This window comes from Pygocentrus nattereri, chromosome 9 (genome assembly GCF_015220715.1).
Source record: "Pygocentrus nattereri isolate fPygNat1 chromosome 9, fPygNat1.pri, whole genome shotgun sequence".
NCBI classification, from domain to species: domain Eukaryota; kingdom Metazoa; phylum Chordata; class Actinopteri; order Characiformes; family Serrasalmidae; genus Pygocentrus; species Pygocentrus nattereri.
In genome coordinates this window covers 16,529,701-16,544,749 of record NC_051219.1, presented here as the reverse complement: position 1 = coordinate 16,544,749, position 15,049 = coordinate 16,529,701, and the positions used below count along the sequence as shown (strand labels likewise).

The 15,049-nt window shown below is 39.4% G+C and overlaps 1 protein-coding gene across 1 annotated transcript; it reads left to right on the top strand.

The window, feature by feature from the left end:
* The first annotated feature begins 116 nt into the window (after positions 1-116).
* Positions 117-13,013, top strand: atp6ap1b (ATPase H+ transporting accessory protein 1b). Its single transcript, XM_017694319.2, has 10 exons — positions 117-263; positions 2,408-2,534; positions 4,870-4,944; positions 5,631-5,821; positions 6,201-6,232; positions 7,136-7,221; positions 7,387-7,634; positions 9,399-9,449; positions 9,554-9,791; positions 11,790-13,013. Exons 1-10 carry the CDS (start codon positions 136-138, stop codon positions 11,994-11,996), a joined length of 1,383 nt encoding a protein of 460 aa, XP_017549808.2. The 5' UTR covers positions 117-135; the 3' UTR covers positions 11,997-13,013.
* Positions 13,014-15,049: the final 2,036 nt, after the last annotated feature.

Genomic DNA, 15,049 nt, shown 5'->3' with positions numbered 1-15,049 from the left:
CACTGACGGGCTGACGGTCGCTGAGGTCGGTCCGCATTATTTACGAGCAGTGCGGCGCATTCAGAGGACGTTCATGAACGAATCGCGTCATCAGCTGCTCACATGACAGTCTGCTGGTTTCACGTGACACAGAACATGACGGAAGAAGTCGGCAGTCGGTCTGTCAGTGCCTTGAAGATGGCCCTTATTTCACTTTTATTCATCTTTATTCTGTTAAGTCCCTGTACAGCCCAAGTGCCGCTAGTCGTGTGGACCAGCGAAGGGTGAGTAATACATTGTACTGCCAGTTTAGTGTTTTACTGAGTTTGAGCCTGAAGGGATGTCCTCTTGTCCTTTTACTGTCATTAAGGGTTTCGGCTACTAGCTAGCTTAGCTAACTAGCTACGTTAGTTTAACTATTGAGCGCATCTTTAGAGCAAACATATATTATTGTACAGAAAGATGTATAGATTTATAGGTAGATCGATCGATCGATTTATAGATCCAGTTGCCCCCCCATGCAACTAACTCAGTGATATAAGCTATCTAAACAGAGTAGCCAGCTAAGATAGCTAACTTCTAGTGCTGTAACAATACCGATATTTTCATGTTCGATACGGTTTTTGATTATAATGTCGCGATTAGATTCGGTTTTTAATATTTAGTGTGTTGAACATCTCTTAATTCCACAGAGCTCTGATTCTGTTCTGTGTCGAGTGGTTTGGCTCAGGAAAATACACATTTTAGGAAAGAAGACTGCAAAATAATGTGCTTCTGCAAAACGGTGATCTAAAAACAGTGCCACTTGGACAAAACCAATACAAAGGGAGACAGGATGCACCCACTTGACTATAACTAGTTTTGATCACCATGGACTGTATGTAAGCTGCAAAATGAGACGCTCAGGAGAGATGGATCGTACTTACGAACATTTTTTACATACTCACATTTCTGATACTGTATCAAAACTGGTACATTCATATAGAATTAGCCTATACAGAAATCGGTCATTATTAGCCACAGGTTGCTATAGTGTGGTAAAGCCCTTTATGGCATTTCAGTTTGTCTTTTTACGCTCCAGCTATTCATAACTATTACCGTTTCTTTGTGCTTTGGAAATATGGCCACACAAGGCTTTGTGTCCAAGCATGCAGAGGAGAAGCGGTTCTCATTTTAATTTTCATACCTTACAGCTTGGACATTTCTTTTATTAATCTCTTTTCTATGGTAGGATTATACTGTGAGGCCTGTGTTTCCTACCTCTCTCTGGTTGAACACAGGAACCAAACCCATGTTCCCCAGAAACCCAAGCAGCTCTTTGTGATCGATCCATGGCTGTGCTCCACTACAGGGACTGAATGTTAAAAATGAGCATGATGTGCTAGCACAGTTCTGACTCTATTTTGTTTATAATTAATGATTCAGAAAAATAATGGGAACTTTAGCTGATTGTAAATGTTTCTGCTGTTTATTTGGTCTTCGCAGAACCTGAAATCTGGCTCTTAGCAAGTAGAGAACATGGGCTAATACCACATTAAAATCAACAAAAGATGGCAAGTGTCCATCATTATGATATGATTGATGGGTTATGACTACATAGTCTTTATTTTTGTGTTTATGTAACACACGTCGTTCAATAAGAGCTTTGAAAAGTGTTGATAAATGCTTTCAACAGACTAGAGCAAATAAAGGACTCATTATGTTGTGTGAAGTATAATAAAAATTATATAAGTACACAATGAGTACAGACCATCTCTCCACAGAAAATATTGCTTCCTCTTTACCTCAGAGTTGAAAGAAGAGTGGAAAAGCAGTCCTCCTAAGCATAAAGCATAAAGCATAACAGCGTAAAGCTAGTGTTAACTTTTGTCTAGCTCATTATTATTAAATATTGTTCTTTTATAATGTTAAATGCTCTATCCATCCATCCATCCATCCATGCATCATCTTCCGCTTCTCTGGGGTTCGGGTCGCGAGGGCAGCATCCTAAGCAATGAGGCCCAGACCTCCCTTTCCCCAGCCACTTCCACTAGCTCCCTGGGGGGGATTCCAAGGCGTTCCCAGGCCAGCTGGGCGATATAGTCACGCCAGCATGTCCTGGGTCTTCCCCGGGGTCTCCTCCCGGGTTGAATGCTCTAATTAACTGTAAATGTAAACTCTAACACGTCACACCAGGTTTTCAGATTTTTATTACTATATTGAAAAGTATATTAAATCAAAACATCACTGTTTAGTATCAAACAGAATTATACATTTTGCAAATTAGTACGCTCCTGCTCCTTAGCCATAAAAAACATTTGTGCTTCTCCTTATTTTTTAGGTGTAGGCTATTAGAGTTGCAAACAATGACTAATCATGTTAGCTGAAACTAGTAACAACAAACTTTGAAACCATTCTCAGTATTTACTGTGCTGTGCTTTTAATCCAGGTACAGTTTGCCAGCACTGGCTGAGCCATCAGCTGGTGAGATCGTCGCTGGTGGGAAGCTGGTATCCTATCTGAAATCTACCCTGACAACTTCGCCACACAATGTGGTGCTCTTTCTGCAGGACAAGGTGAGGACGGCTTTGCTGATTCATCAGCGTGGACACTTTAAACCCTGTGTTGGTCTGATCCTCTCAGTGTAGTGTGACTCTGAGCTGGAGTGTGATTCTCACTTCCTCTTCCAGTTTCCATGGGCCATGCCAGAATTGTGTCACACTGCAATGTCCAACACTTCGTCACCTGTTCACACTTTGTGTTAACGTCTATGCCGAGAGACCTGATTATACATGGACATCGAGACATATGGCCATTTATATTTGTTATCGAATGTGTCTCTTGTGTCCGCTTACAACTTCATCACCATAGGAAGAGTACTGTGCACATTTACTCCAACTTTCTCCTCCTGCATTTGTTGTCGGACGAATATGTCATTCTATTGTGTTAGTAGGGACTGTTACACATGTTTAGATCGCAAAAAACGCTAACACAACTTATAAAGAAGTGGAACAGGAGATGAACAGACAGTTATGCAGTTCCTTTCATCTCTACTGTGATGACAGTTGATTAGGCAGGCTTGTGTTGTTGCCAGGGACGATTCAGGATGCTTCAGCATTCACACTACAGATGTTATATATGTCTGACCACCTCTATAGGCGGTGTGAGTAATTGAATAACAGTGCGTCTTTGAGATGCATCGGATCTCATTCACACCTGTACTTAGTGCTGTCCACTTATGATGGGATAACCCAGGATGTATGTTAATACCAGTTGTAAACAGGGCTTTTAAAGAGGTGGTCAGTGTAGTACTGAAATATGCTGAAAAGTAAATCAGGCTCATGGTGGTTCTTTTCCACAGTGGTCTATGCCAGGATAACCCAGTCCTGATCCTTGAGCATGTCCACACTCATGCATAAAAACTTGTTGCATTTTGGCAAAATTGGTTTTGAATGATGAACATGCCCTTCATATAAATCATGTAGATCTAACTTAGAGGGCGAATCCCTCCTCTCCCTCAAATATAGCATAGCTGGTCATTATTTGGCCAACCCACAGTTAATTTTTATTGACCAGAGCTAAGATTACCTCACCAAACCATTAACTTTTCATTTTCTCATAATCGGCTTTCTTTCTTAAGTAAAATACTGTGCAAAAACACTGATATGTATGTAAACTATCATTGTTATCATTGCTTTTACTTAATTTGCACCTGAAACTGATATAGAACATATTGATTTCTGTGGACTGTTGTAATCACTGGGAGTTTAACGACTGTCCACTTTTACACTGCAATTGCACCGCAAGTGGTAATTCTTGGGGTCCACGCAATATGTGCCATTACGGATCCAGTAGAACACAAAGTAGAACACAAACACATTCAGAGATTTTAGAATATGCTTGGTTAATACTGGATGAAGCATCTCAAAAGGAGATACCAAATCTGTACTTTGGCCTTTGTATGGTAAGAGATTTATTACAAAAAAGTCAAAAATATCTACAGAAACTACAGAGAACTGTTTTATGAACTTGTCACCCTTTTAGGGCTCATCAGTTTTTATGTACACTAGACATTTAAGTATTGGTCACACTCATTTCAAACTCTTGAAGGACATGCTAGTTTAGTGTGTTGGTGAGGAAACACTATGGGTCAGTTTCCCAGGCAGAGATAAAGCCTAGTCATGGACTACATTTTCCTTTTAATGGAGAATCCCCATTCAGAATAAAGTCCAATACTAGGCTTAATCCCTGTCTTGCAAAATTGAGATTAAAACACCCGCAGGTTTATTTGACTACGATTGGGAAAACACTGGTCTATGCAACTTCCTATTAGAAAGCTGTCACAGTAATAACATGAAGCATAAAAAAGTTACTGAATGCAGTTGTGAAAGAACTGAGGTTTAAAGAAAGACCATCGCCTGAAACCCTTCTTCCATTTTGTCCCGCTACCTCTATATTCAAGCTTCTCCTTTCTGTTTCCTGTGAACATTTACAGCTCATCTCTTCCATAACAGGTTCAATTTATGGTCTGTATATTGCCGTTGGAAAAAAAAAAACCTTGTATCTCCATTTTTGTCGTTTTTCAGTTTTTAACAGGATTTGAAAATGCCTGTTGCTCTTTACATTATATGTTAATATCACGAAGAATGGACTAAAAGAAACGGGCCAGAATTACTTGGAAAGATGTCTGGTTCCATTGACTTACATTAAAAGCACAGTAGGTTTTTTCCTTCTCCTGTAAAGTTACCATTTTGGTGATGCAAGGTTTTCTTCCAACAACAACGATATGCAAATTCTGCTTTTAAACTGCTTTTAAGCTTTGCTTTCTGTTTTTCAAGGATGTAATGTTCCATTGGCACAAATGTTTTCTTAACTAGCATATGTTAAGTGTTTTTTTGCTCTTACCTGTAGTTAAGCATAGATGATTTCACTGTGTATGGTGGGGTGTTTGGGAACAAGCAAGACAGCGTCTTCGTGAACTTGGAGGTGAGTCCGAAATGTACTTTTTAAAACGTTTATGGGGCCCATGTCATGGAAAACCAGATTTTCCTTACTTTATGAAATATAAGTTTGATGGAATTGCATATGTCATTATATGGAAACTAACATGCAATGACAAGGCAGTTTAGTCCACCCATTTACACTGAAGTTGTAAGGAGTGTTTCAGAGGTCTACAGAGGTCAATTACTTATATCAGTCTTAAAGATACAGTAACAAAACAGCTTTTTTCATTCATAGAGATAGAGAGGTTGGAAAATAGTCATGTTAAAAAGTAATTATGAATTATTGTGTTTTTTGGTACATAAAACCACAAAATTACATGCTTTATGGGTAGAAGTATGGGGATACCCCTTCTAAGTATTGAGCTGAAGTGTTTTTAGCCATCCATTGCTAAGAGGTGTAAAAAATCAAGCATGCACTCTCCTGTGCATGACAAACATGGGCAGTAGAGTGGGTCATACTGAAGAGCTTGGTGACCTTAAATGTGACACTGTTATAGGATGAAACCTTTGCCACAAGCCTGTTTGTGAAATTTTGTTGTAAGTACTTTATTGTGAAAGGGAAGCATCTATAAGCTACAAAAGCTCATTGCAGTAGCCCAGCCAGAGAATTAATTCAAGGTTTCTGAGGTAAAAAGGAGGACCTCCTTGTCTGCATGTTTTATATTCCAGTCAGCATTGGAGACCTCTGCTCACCTGGTGCTGCCAGCTCTGGCCTGGTCTGCAGCCGAATCAGTGGAGGAACTCTTTCACAAAGAGTTTGGGATTCCAGCACTCCACACTGAACCAGCAGGACTCGCCCAGCTTCAGCTGAGTTCATCACAGCCTTCTCTTCTGGTTATCAGCCTCCCCTACACCACCGGGTAAAGACTATCATTTGAAAGAAGTGAAATTATTATCAGATGTTATCTGTGCTGAGGTGAAGCTTGTGGTTTTGCTTCAAAATAGTTATTAGACTTATTTAGCCTCTGTTTTTACTCTCAACCAGTTCTAAAGCCATTATTCATAAATGCAGAGTTCAGAGTAAATATGGACTCAAAGGCATTAGAGGCCTACAATGCACTAATAAGCACTTTAACCTAAAACTGCAATTTTTCCATCTTCTCTTATCTGGAGTGCTGTTTTTGTAGTGGCTTCCATGTGTCCTGATGGTTATGATGCTGATACTTTAAGCTAAAACACCAAACGGAAAGCAAATTTCAGAATTTGTTTGTTTTTTTTTTTTTTTGCTTTATTTGGCAGCACCCAGTCAAAGGAGCTTCTTAGGAAAAATGGTGAGTTATTTTTATATTTCTCTTTTTTATTAGAAGATTAAACAGATGGTTATTTTTAATATTTTTTACACAATATTCTCATGAATAAAGTATGATATTCATTCTTATATACATACATTGAGGGGAAAGTATTTTATTCCCTTTTTTATTATTCGTCCAGTGCATACATTCATTTCAGTTTTACACACGTCTTTTTGACTTTGTACCTATACATATAAACAAAACTATATTTAAGCAATAAACATATGGATTCAAGAGCATACATAAAGATAGATTTAAAGGATAAAAACGCCACAAATAAATAACAATATTATTTTATTGCAAAGCCATTGTGGGGAATTACAGCATCAAGATGTCTCTGGTAAGACGTAATTAGCTTTTCGGAGCATTTAGATTCAGCTTCTGGCTATTCATTTTCAAATCCACAAGTTTATGATGGCCCTCTTTTGGACTTTCAGAATACTCCACTAAATACTCACTCCCAGTATATCGTTCCATTCCTTCAGTAACGTGCAATGCCCCATTACCGTTTGCACAGAAACTGCCCCACATGCTCCCACCATACTTCATTTGCACTGACAGGGATGTGTAAGGTCTTTGATAGGGCTGTGTAGCTCTGTGTCCACTGTACTGCTGTTTAATAAGGTTTTTAGAACTTTACCTTCACCTTTGATATGATTGCTGCATGCTGAGTGTCAGTTTAACTGTTTCAACATTTTTGTTTTTGCTCATGAATACTTTTTGGTTCATATCAATAAGTACAAGGACCTTACCTGTGTAAATTTAAAGTTAATGTATGCACTTGCAGTATACTAAATATCAAAAACAATAGTATCTGAATACTTTATTGCCTTTACTGTATATAAAATGGTGCACTGTATATACTAAATGCTCTCTTTGTAGACGAGACCATTGGGGACGTCCTAACTTTACTGAAATCTCGGGGTATTCCTTACACTGCTGTTTACACTGGCCTGAGGCCTTCCCATGTAAGCATCACACTGTATCATTGATCACACTCATGGCCACAAAAATAGAGATGTTTGAAAGTTTGCTAATTTGATGAAGCACAGTTCGCTTAATTTTATTGGGATCAAATCAGCAGCTTAAACAGATGCTTAGTATAAAATTGTTTATCATACCATCCTTTATAGGTGACCAAGGACACCCCCATATCCAACACTGGAGGATTCTCGGGACGCTCACTGCTGCAGGTGCCGACAGAAACAGCTGAAACAGCACCAGTGATTTTCAACAGCACCACCAGTGGGCCATGTATTCTGTTTTGGGCTGATCATCTAAATGTGGCCTATGAGGACAAACCCTCATTTGACCTGGCCCCCCTTACTTTCAACAAAACTGTCACCCTGGATGGATCCATGTGTAATGAAACAGTTTCCAGGTGATAACATTTGGTCTGTATTGCCTGTTTCAGAATGTTTGTTTGGCAAGTCTATGAATGTTTTACTAGGAAATGTGTGCAAAATAAGAATTCAAGATTACAATTTATTTTCTACATCCAAAATTACACCCAGTTTTTTGTTTCAAATGAGTTTTTACTTCCTAATTCGGAATCCTAGTGTAATAGCTAGGATTATGTCCATCAGTTACTTGTTTTCCATACCTGGGAAGAAGCAACATGAAATGCAGTGATGTATAGTACTGTGCAAAAGTCAGAGATCACCCTTAAGCTACATTCAAAACAGCTATTAAGGATGCATTTTTAGGAGATATTCATGCGGACATTAGACAGAAGATAAAGCACTTTCATAAGGAAGTGGACGGTTAAGAGAAAATAAGTGAGTTAAAAAAAAAAACTCTGTGCTCCGGGTCTAAAAGGATGTGTGGTTGTGAAGAAGCTGTTCCCGAGCAAAGAAAATGGACAAAAAAAGAGATAATTACCCATTTAAACAAAGAATCTGCTGGTGTTCTCTGAACAAATGACTGACCACCCCAAGTCCAGACCTCAGCATCACTGAGTGTGTTTGGGATTACTTGAATCATGAGAAGCCCAAAATGTAACCAACATGTAAAACTGGTCTTTTAGGTATGAAAAATGTCCCTACAAGAGAATGGAAGTTGTGGTTACAGCCAAGGGTAGACGCACAAAATAGTGAAAAACATTATATTTAGTTTGTCGAGGCTGCGGCGCAATTTTCTGGAAAATATGTTTTGAGGGGAAATTACATGAATGAATGGCTCTGACTTTTGCTGTACTGTATGTACTGAACAGACTTGCAGTAAATTAGTCCCTATGAAGTAAAAAAATTACGTGTTCCAGAAACTGTTGGAGAATGCAGTGTCGCTTGATTGGTGCCACATTAGTTTCTAAAAGTAGATTTCCTTTTTTTGTGCCTTTTATAAGTTTTGGTTGATACATTTTATAGCATATCTTACTTTACAAGCTTACATTTTGCATTTTACATCTGGTACTTTAAAAAAAAAAATTCTGTATATTCAGCCAAAATGAATCGTTAAACAAGATTACACTGTACAGTTTTAGATAGACAGACTGATTCCAGGGGAAATTACATTGTTACAGCAGCAATTGAACAGCTGAATGACATGAACACATAAGTATCCACCTGAAAGGAAAAAAAGTTGTTAGGGGGTCTCGGCTATATCCAGATGTACTAAGATATTATAAAGGGCACTTGAATTATAAATTAGTGAGTAGTGTGAGAGAAAGTTGACTGAAGTAGCATGAGGTAGTTTACAGTATAGAGTAGCAGTGGTTATACATTGTAGTGCTAGTACAGAACAAGTTAAACAGGACTTGTGTTAAACTTACCTGTTTAGCCATAGGAAATCTGTACAGCCAGGGGAGATGGATAGTTTCAGCCAGAATTTACTAAAATTGCCAGAAATTAATAAAAATGGCCAATAATACATAACTTTTTTTTTTTCTTCATTTTTTCTTTCATCATTTAAGCTGCTTATACTCCTGGGTCATGGGGGGTGCTGGAGCCTATCCCACTGATCAGGAAACAACCTAGACGGGTTGCCACTCCATCACGGACCCAAGCAGTCTCACATTCTCTCTCTCTCTCTCACACACACACACACACTTGGGCGCAGTCTAGTATTACCAGTCGGCCTAACTGCATGTCTTTGGACTCTGCCACCCCGTCACAATATTGACATACTGATTTTCTTTTTCTCCCAGACTTGTCCTGAACTATAACAATGTTCTAGGTTACAAATCCTTCCAGCTCGTGTAAGTATTCAGAACATTCACTGGTGTACTTTATTGCTCCATCATACATTAGAGTGACGCTGTTTGCCCTACACTGTCTGAATTTTTTATATGTGGACCTCCAGCTTTGCAATGCGCAAGATCTTCTTCCCTGTGTCTGGTCGTAACTGGATGGTCATGGAACATGTGCAGCTGAACTTCGATGGCGAGACAGCCCTCTTTAATAGCACACGTGGCATCAACACTCCTGCTGAGTATTCCTTCCACTGCCAGAGGGTGAGCAACACTGAAAGCCCACTGCTGGTGCCCAGCTCAGCCACGGACAAGGCTACCCAGTGGACTCTGCTCTTCACCGAGTTCCAGGTACCATAACAGCCTTGACACCATTCTAGTCTGCAGATACTACTAATTAGCACATAGATAGAAACTGAGGATCTTGAAGGAAATTTCAGGATTGCAGAAGGGATGAAACATGGCAGGATTTTTTTTTCCACAAGAGTCTCAACACAGAGTTTACAGAAGTAAGCTTGAATGCAACATTTACATATTTGCTAGTGATGAATCACTACCATTTTTTTCTACCAGTACCAATACCTGAACCTTAAGTATTAGCCGATGGAGGACCGATACCGAAACGAACTTCATCTAGTCCTGATATTCGTACAATTTTACATTTTTTACATACTTTAAATATTTACTTGGGTAAAATCTGTGGTCTATGTTTATAAATAAAACATACTCTGCATGTCTGTATGGCATTTACTTATTGGATTTTATATACATGAAATCAGCTCCACTTACCATATTGCCACACTTTAGTTCTACAGATTGTAGTGCATCTGTGTACTTTGTTAGCTCCCTTACACCTTGTTCTTCAATGGTAAAGTCCCCCACAGGACCACCACAGAGCAGGTATTTGGGTGGTGGAACATTCTCAGCACTGCAGTTAACAGTGACGTGGTGGTGGTGTGTTGGTGTATGTTGTGCTGGTACGAATGGATCAGACACAGCAGTTTTGCTGGAGTTTTCAACACCTCAGTGCCACTGCTGGACTGAGAATAATCCACCATCAAAAAATATCCAGCCAACACCGTCCTTGTTGGCAGCATCATGTGACCACTGATGAAGCACTATAGGATGACCAACACAAACTGTCCAGCTACCGATGAGCTGCTGTCTCTGACTTTACATCTACAAGGTGGACTAACAAGGTTGTATAGTAGTTCTAGTAGAGTGGACATGGTGCATAAAAACCCAGCAGCACTGTTGTGTCTGATCCACTCGTATCAGCAAAAATACCCTAACATACCATTATTGCAGTGCTGAGAATGATCCACCACCCAAAGAATACTTGCCACCCTATTAAATAGTCAGCTCTTTATTAAGAAATGTTTACATAATGTCCTATCTTGTTTTTGCTTATTTCTGGAAAATTTAATTGCAATTAAACAACAAAAATTAACATTGTTTTGCTCATGAAACAAAAGATATGAACAAAAATGCGTATTATAATGGAGGAAACTGTTAGGACACCCTACCCTCTAATACCTAGCGTTGTCCCCTTTGGCTGAAATAACTTCAGTGAGACGCTTCTTGTAGCCATCTACCAATCTCTGACATCGAACTGAAGAAAGTTTGCCCCACTCCTCAACACAGAATTGAGATGGTTGAGGGGTTTCTTGCATGTACAGCCCGTTTTAAGTCACTCCACAGCATCTCAATGGGATTAGGATCCAGACTTTGACTTGGCCATTCCAGGACTCTGTTTCTTAGTTTTCAGCCAGTCCTTGGTGGATTTACTGGTATGTTTTGGGTCATTGTCATGTTACAGGGTCCAGTTCCGCTTCAGCTTTAATTTTTTTACAGATGGTTTCACATGTTCCTCAAGCACCCTCTGATGCACAGTAGAATTCATGGTGGATTCTATGATGGTAAGCTGGCCAGGTCCTGCAGCAGCATACCTACTGTATGTAGGGCTTCACATAATGAATGAAGACAGTACCCACCAACTACACACAGTCCCCAAGCCAGACTGTGACTGTGACATGCCAGAAACCCCAGCAACATTGTTGTGCCTGGTACTCTTGCACCATTGCCAGAGTAGAGGGCACTCTCAGCGTCCTTGCTGTGGCTCAGAAAGGTCCACCACCCAAATCCTATGTAGTCAACAGCAGTCCTGTGGTCAGAAACTGACAAATAGTTAATAAGGCAGAGGGCATCTGGTGTGTAACCTGTAATTGTACATCTACAAAGTTGACCTATAAGGTTACTGATTTCTAATAAAGTGGATGATGAATGTATTTCTTTATGTTCACTCAACTGATAATGGACATGAACTCATTTTGACATTTCATTGAACAGATCCAGAGCTTCACTGTGACAGAGAATTTTGCGTACGCCAGTGACTGTGCAAGCTTCTTCACGCCGGGTATCTGGATGGGGCTGCTGACCACTCTGCTCATGGTCTTCATCCTCACCTATGGCCTGCACATGATAATGCAGCTACGCACCATGGACCGCTTTGATGACCCCAAAGGCCCTGTGATTTCAGTGCCTCAAAATGAGTAACTTGAGCCTCCTGGTGCATTCAGCATCCATCAGCATCAATCAGCATCCATCATCAGGTTTTTTCTTGATTATTTTTTGCTGATCTGTATAAGAAGCCTTCCTCATTCCTAGTTGGTACCTGAAATTTCATTCTGTAGCTGTAGCTCACAATGGGAGTTTTTAGGTGTTTTAGAGAGTGTGTCATTTCCTGTGAAGGAAACCACCAAATAACTGTAGTAACTGTACATCTGCACTGTTTTTTTGTTTGTTTTTTGAACCATGATTTCGTCTTCAGGGCTCTATGCACTACTAGTACGTTCTCTAATGTACAGCTCATATTTTCTGCTTTCAGCTCAGCTCTGATTACTTTAACAATAGTAAACTCACCCTCCCCTTTATCTTGAATGATTGGCCCAGTGCAAAACATGTACCTGCTATGTGTTTGTAGTAAAAATGTGTTATCTGCCAAGACATAATCATACCAAATGCTTCCGAAGTGCCCTTTTAATAGTTTTAAGTTAGATAAATAGCTTTATTATACTACTGAAGTGCCCAATACATTTAAAGCCAAAGCCATTAGAAAATGCCATCACTATGTGCCTGTGGTTGTCATTTATTACCTTAATATTAATTCAGCATCCTGTGTTATTTTATGCTAGTTTCTCTTCCAGATGTCTTTAACAGGAGACGATGTTGACCAGAAACTTCCTCAGACTTTCACTTATGTTCATGTTTTTTGTTTTTTTTTTCTTGCTTTCTATTGTCTAAGTCCTCATCAGTGTGATCCAGCAGGCTGATGCCTCTGTTGTCATCTCTGCCTAATAATTTACTCTTGGTTTATGTGTAAATTAAAGAATGGCTGGTAATTTAAGAGATATATGTATATTTGTGCCATTTTAAGTGCTTTTGTTATACTGTATGGACCTGAACAGTGACTATTCCAGGGTGATACTGAACAGATTGCTTAGTAGGCTTGACATCTTGCTGTGAGTTTGATCATGTGTGACTGAGTATGAAATAAAGCTATTTATACGTGTAGTCTGTCTGAAGTTAAATGTGCAGGTTAAATGATCAAAGGAAGACTTTAAGCCGACTGCAATCCTTCTCCACAGTCATTAGATGTCACTCATATGCTGCAACAAACAAAATGTGTATTGCATGTTGGGTTGAGTCAAAAGTGTGAATTGAAGAACGCAGTAAATGCAATCACTGAAACATTGTGGGGCTTATATGAAAACAAAGTTCTAACTTCTAGCCTGATACTCTTAAGATGTTCAGAGGACAGCGCTAAGTAATGTTTGTTAGCTATGTAGCTTTTTTACTTATATTTTCACTCACTCATGATTCTGTTCAAGTATAGATGTGTGTGCGCTTGGAATATTGATTCAACAGTACAACCAGTGTACTACCAAAGGAAAAACAGCAAGTAAAGAGGCTCATGAATTTGGCCAACACATGCTTGTATTTTAACAGCTGCAAAAGCCGCAGTTGTTTACCTGTCAAATAATCAGTGAGTTTCATGCTCACCTCAAAACTATTGTAAATCAATGCCTCGGGCATTATGCAGCCCATCATAACCATTTCGTGTAATAACGTTCTGTGAGGGAGCTTTCGAGGCATGCTTTGGACGTCTGGTTCCTATCACCATCACGATGCACATTTTTGACTCAGAATGTTGCTCTGGACTGGAGAATTTCTCATCAAACCACTCTGAATGGCTGTCTACATTTTACTTTCATTAATCAGAAATGTTTGGGAGGCAGGGGCCACTTTAGGGCCAGTTGGCCCTTCACTTGACTTCACCCACAACTCTGAGCTATATATTTTTACTGTGAATTTATTATGGTGTACATTAATACTGTGATTGTGTCACAAACTTTGTTGGTTTCAGAATCCAGTCTTGCGTAGATGTGTAGATGTGCTCATTACTGTTCTAGTTCCATGTTTTTGTGGAGAACTTTGAGCTGCACCTCTTTGTGTGATGAAATATCAACACAGTTTCCTGGGTTGGGCACACCCTTGTGTCATATTTCCGATCATGTGACAAGCAGACAGACTTCTTCAATGAAGGTACACAGAGGTGCTTCAACTAAATTATACTATTCTGCTGTATTTCTAAGGTCATTTAACCGTTATCTTGCCATGGCCTACTTCTTAACTTTGCACAGACACTTAATACACCTTAAACCACTGTTTATGCTAGTTCATTGAAATATTCTCTGTATAGTTGTGTGTTTAATATTTAGATATTAAACATGCTTTAATTTGCATATGGGCCTTATGACCTTGGGGATAAGCACTCACTGTGACCTCAACAGTCCTTGGTTGGACACAACCATTGACTGTGCAAATTATAAACACAGGCTACTGGTCATGTGGCAAACACAAATCCCTCCTTTCATAAGTGCTTGAAATGAAGTAAAAAGAGTCCCTGAAATATTATTCACACAAATGACTGAAAGGTCTTCTAAAACTCTAAACTCCAGATTAGCATCTAAGAACATGCACACTTCTTTCCACAAGACAGGCTGATATTCTTAACACCTCGACATTGTCCCAGTCAGGCATTCCAAAGTAACGTCCTCATTTGTCATAAACGCATGACTGACAGATCATCTGGTTGTAAAACAAGTCTGTCTTCATGGAGTACTTCAGATGAACTAGATAGCATGGGGCTACTTCTGGCGAACACATCGAAATGTCAGCAAACTGCCTGTGTGCCAAAACTGGGCCACATGTCCTCGGGAGGGAGATTAGCTTCCATAAAGTTTTTCAGAGTTCAATTCTGCAAAAGAACCAACTACTGAGTTCGTGAACAGACATCTAGACATCAGAGAAGTGAGGGGGAAAAAGGATTTCTGCTAAAATTTAAGCTGCACTACAGGAATTATTAAAATGGAAAGAAATAACATTGAGCCAGGCAGGGGGAAATACTACATTGTGTAAATTGCATGATGGACCAAAACAAATGGCCCAAAATGACTTGGAAATAAGTCTAGTTCCATAGACTTGACATTAAAGGTATTTTTTGTCCTTCTCCTGTAAAGTTATCATTTGGGAGAGAACAAGGTTTT

Coding starts and splice junctions, on each gene's coding strand:
- atp6ap1b (XM_017694319.2), top strand. CDS start 136: ATGACGGAAGAAGTCGGCAGTCGGTCTGTCAGTGCCTTGAAGATGGCC. Junction 2,535..4,869: donor TGCTCTTTCTGCAGGACAAG/GTGAGGACGGCT, acceptor TCTTACCTGTAG/TTAAGCATAGATGATTTCAC. Junction 7,222..7,386: donor CTGGCCTGAGGCCTTCCCAT/GTAAGCATCACA, acceptor CATCCTTTATAG/GTGACCAAGGACACCCCCAT.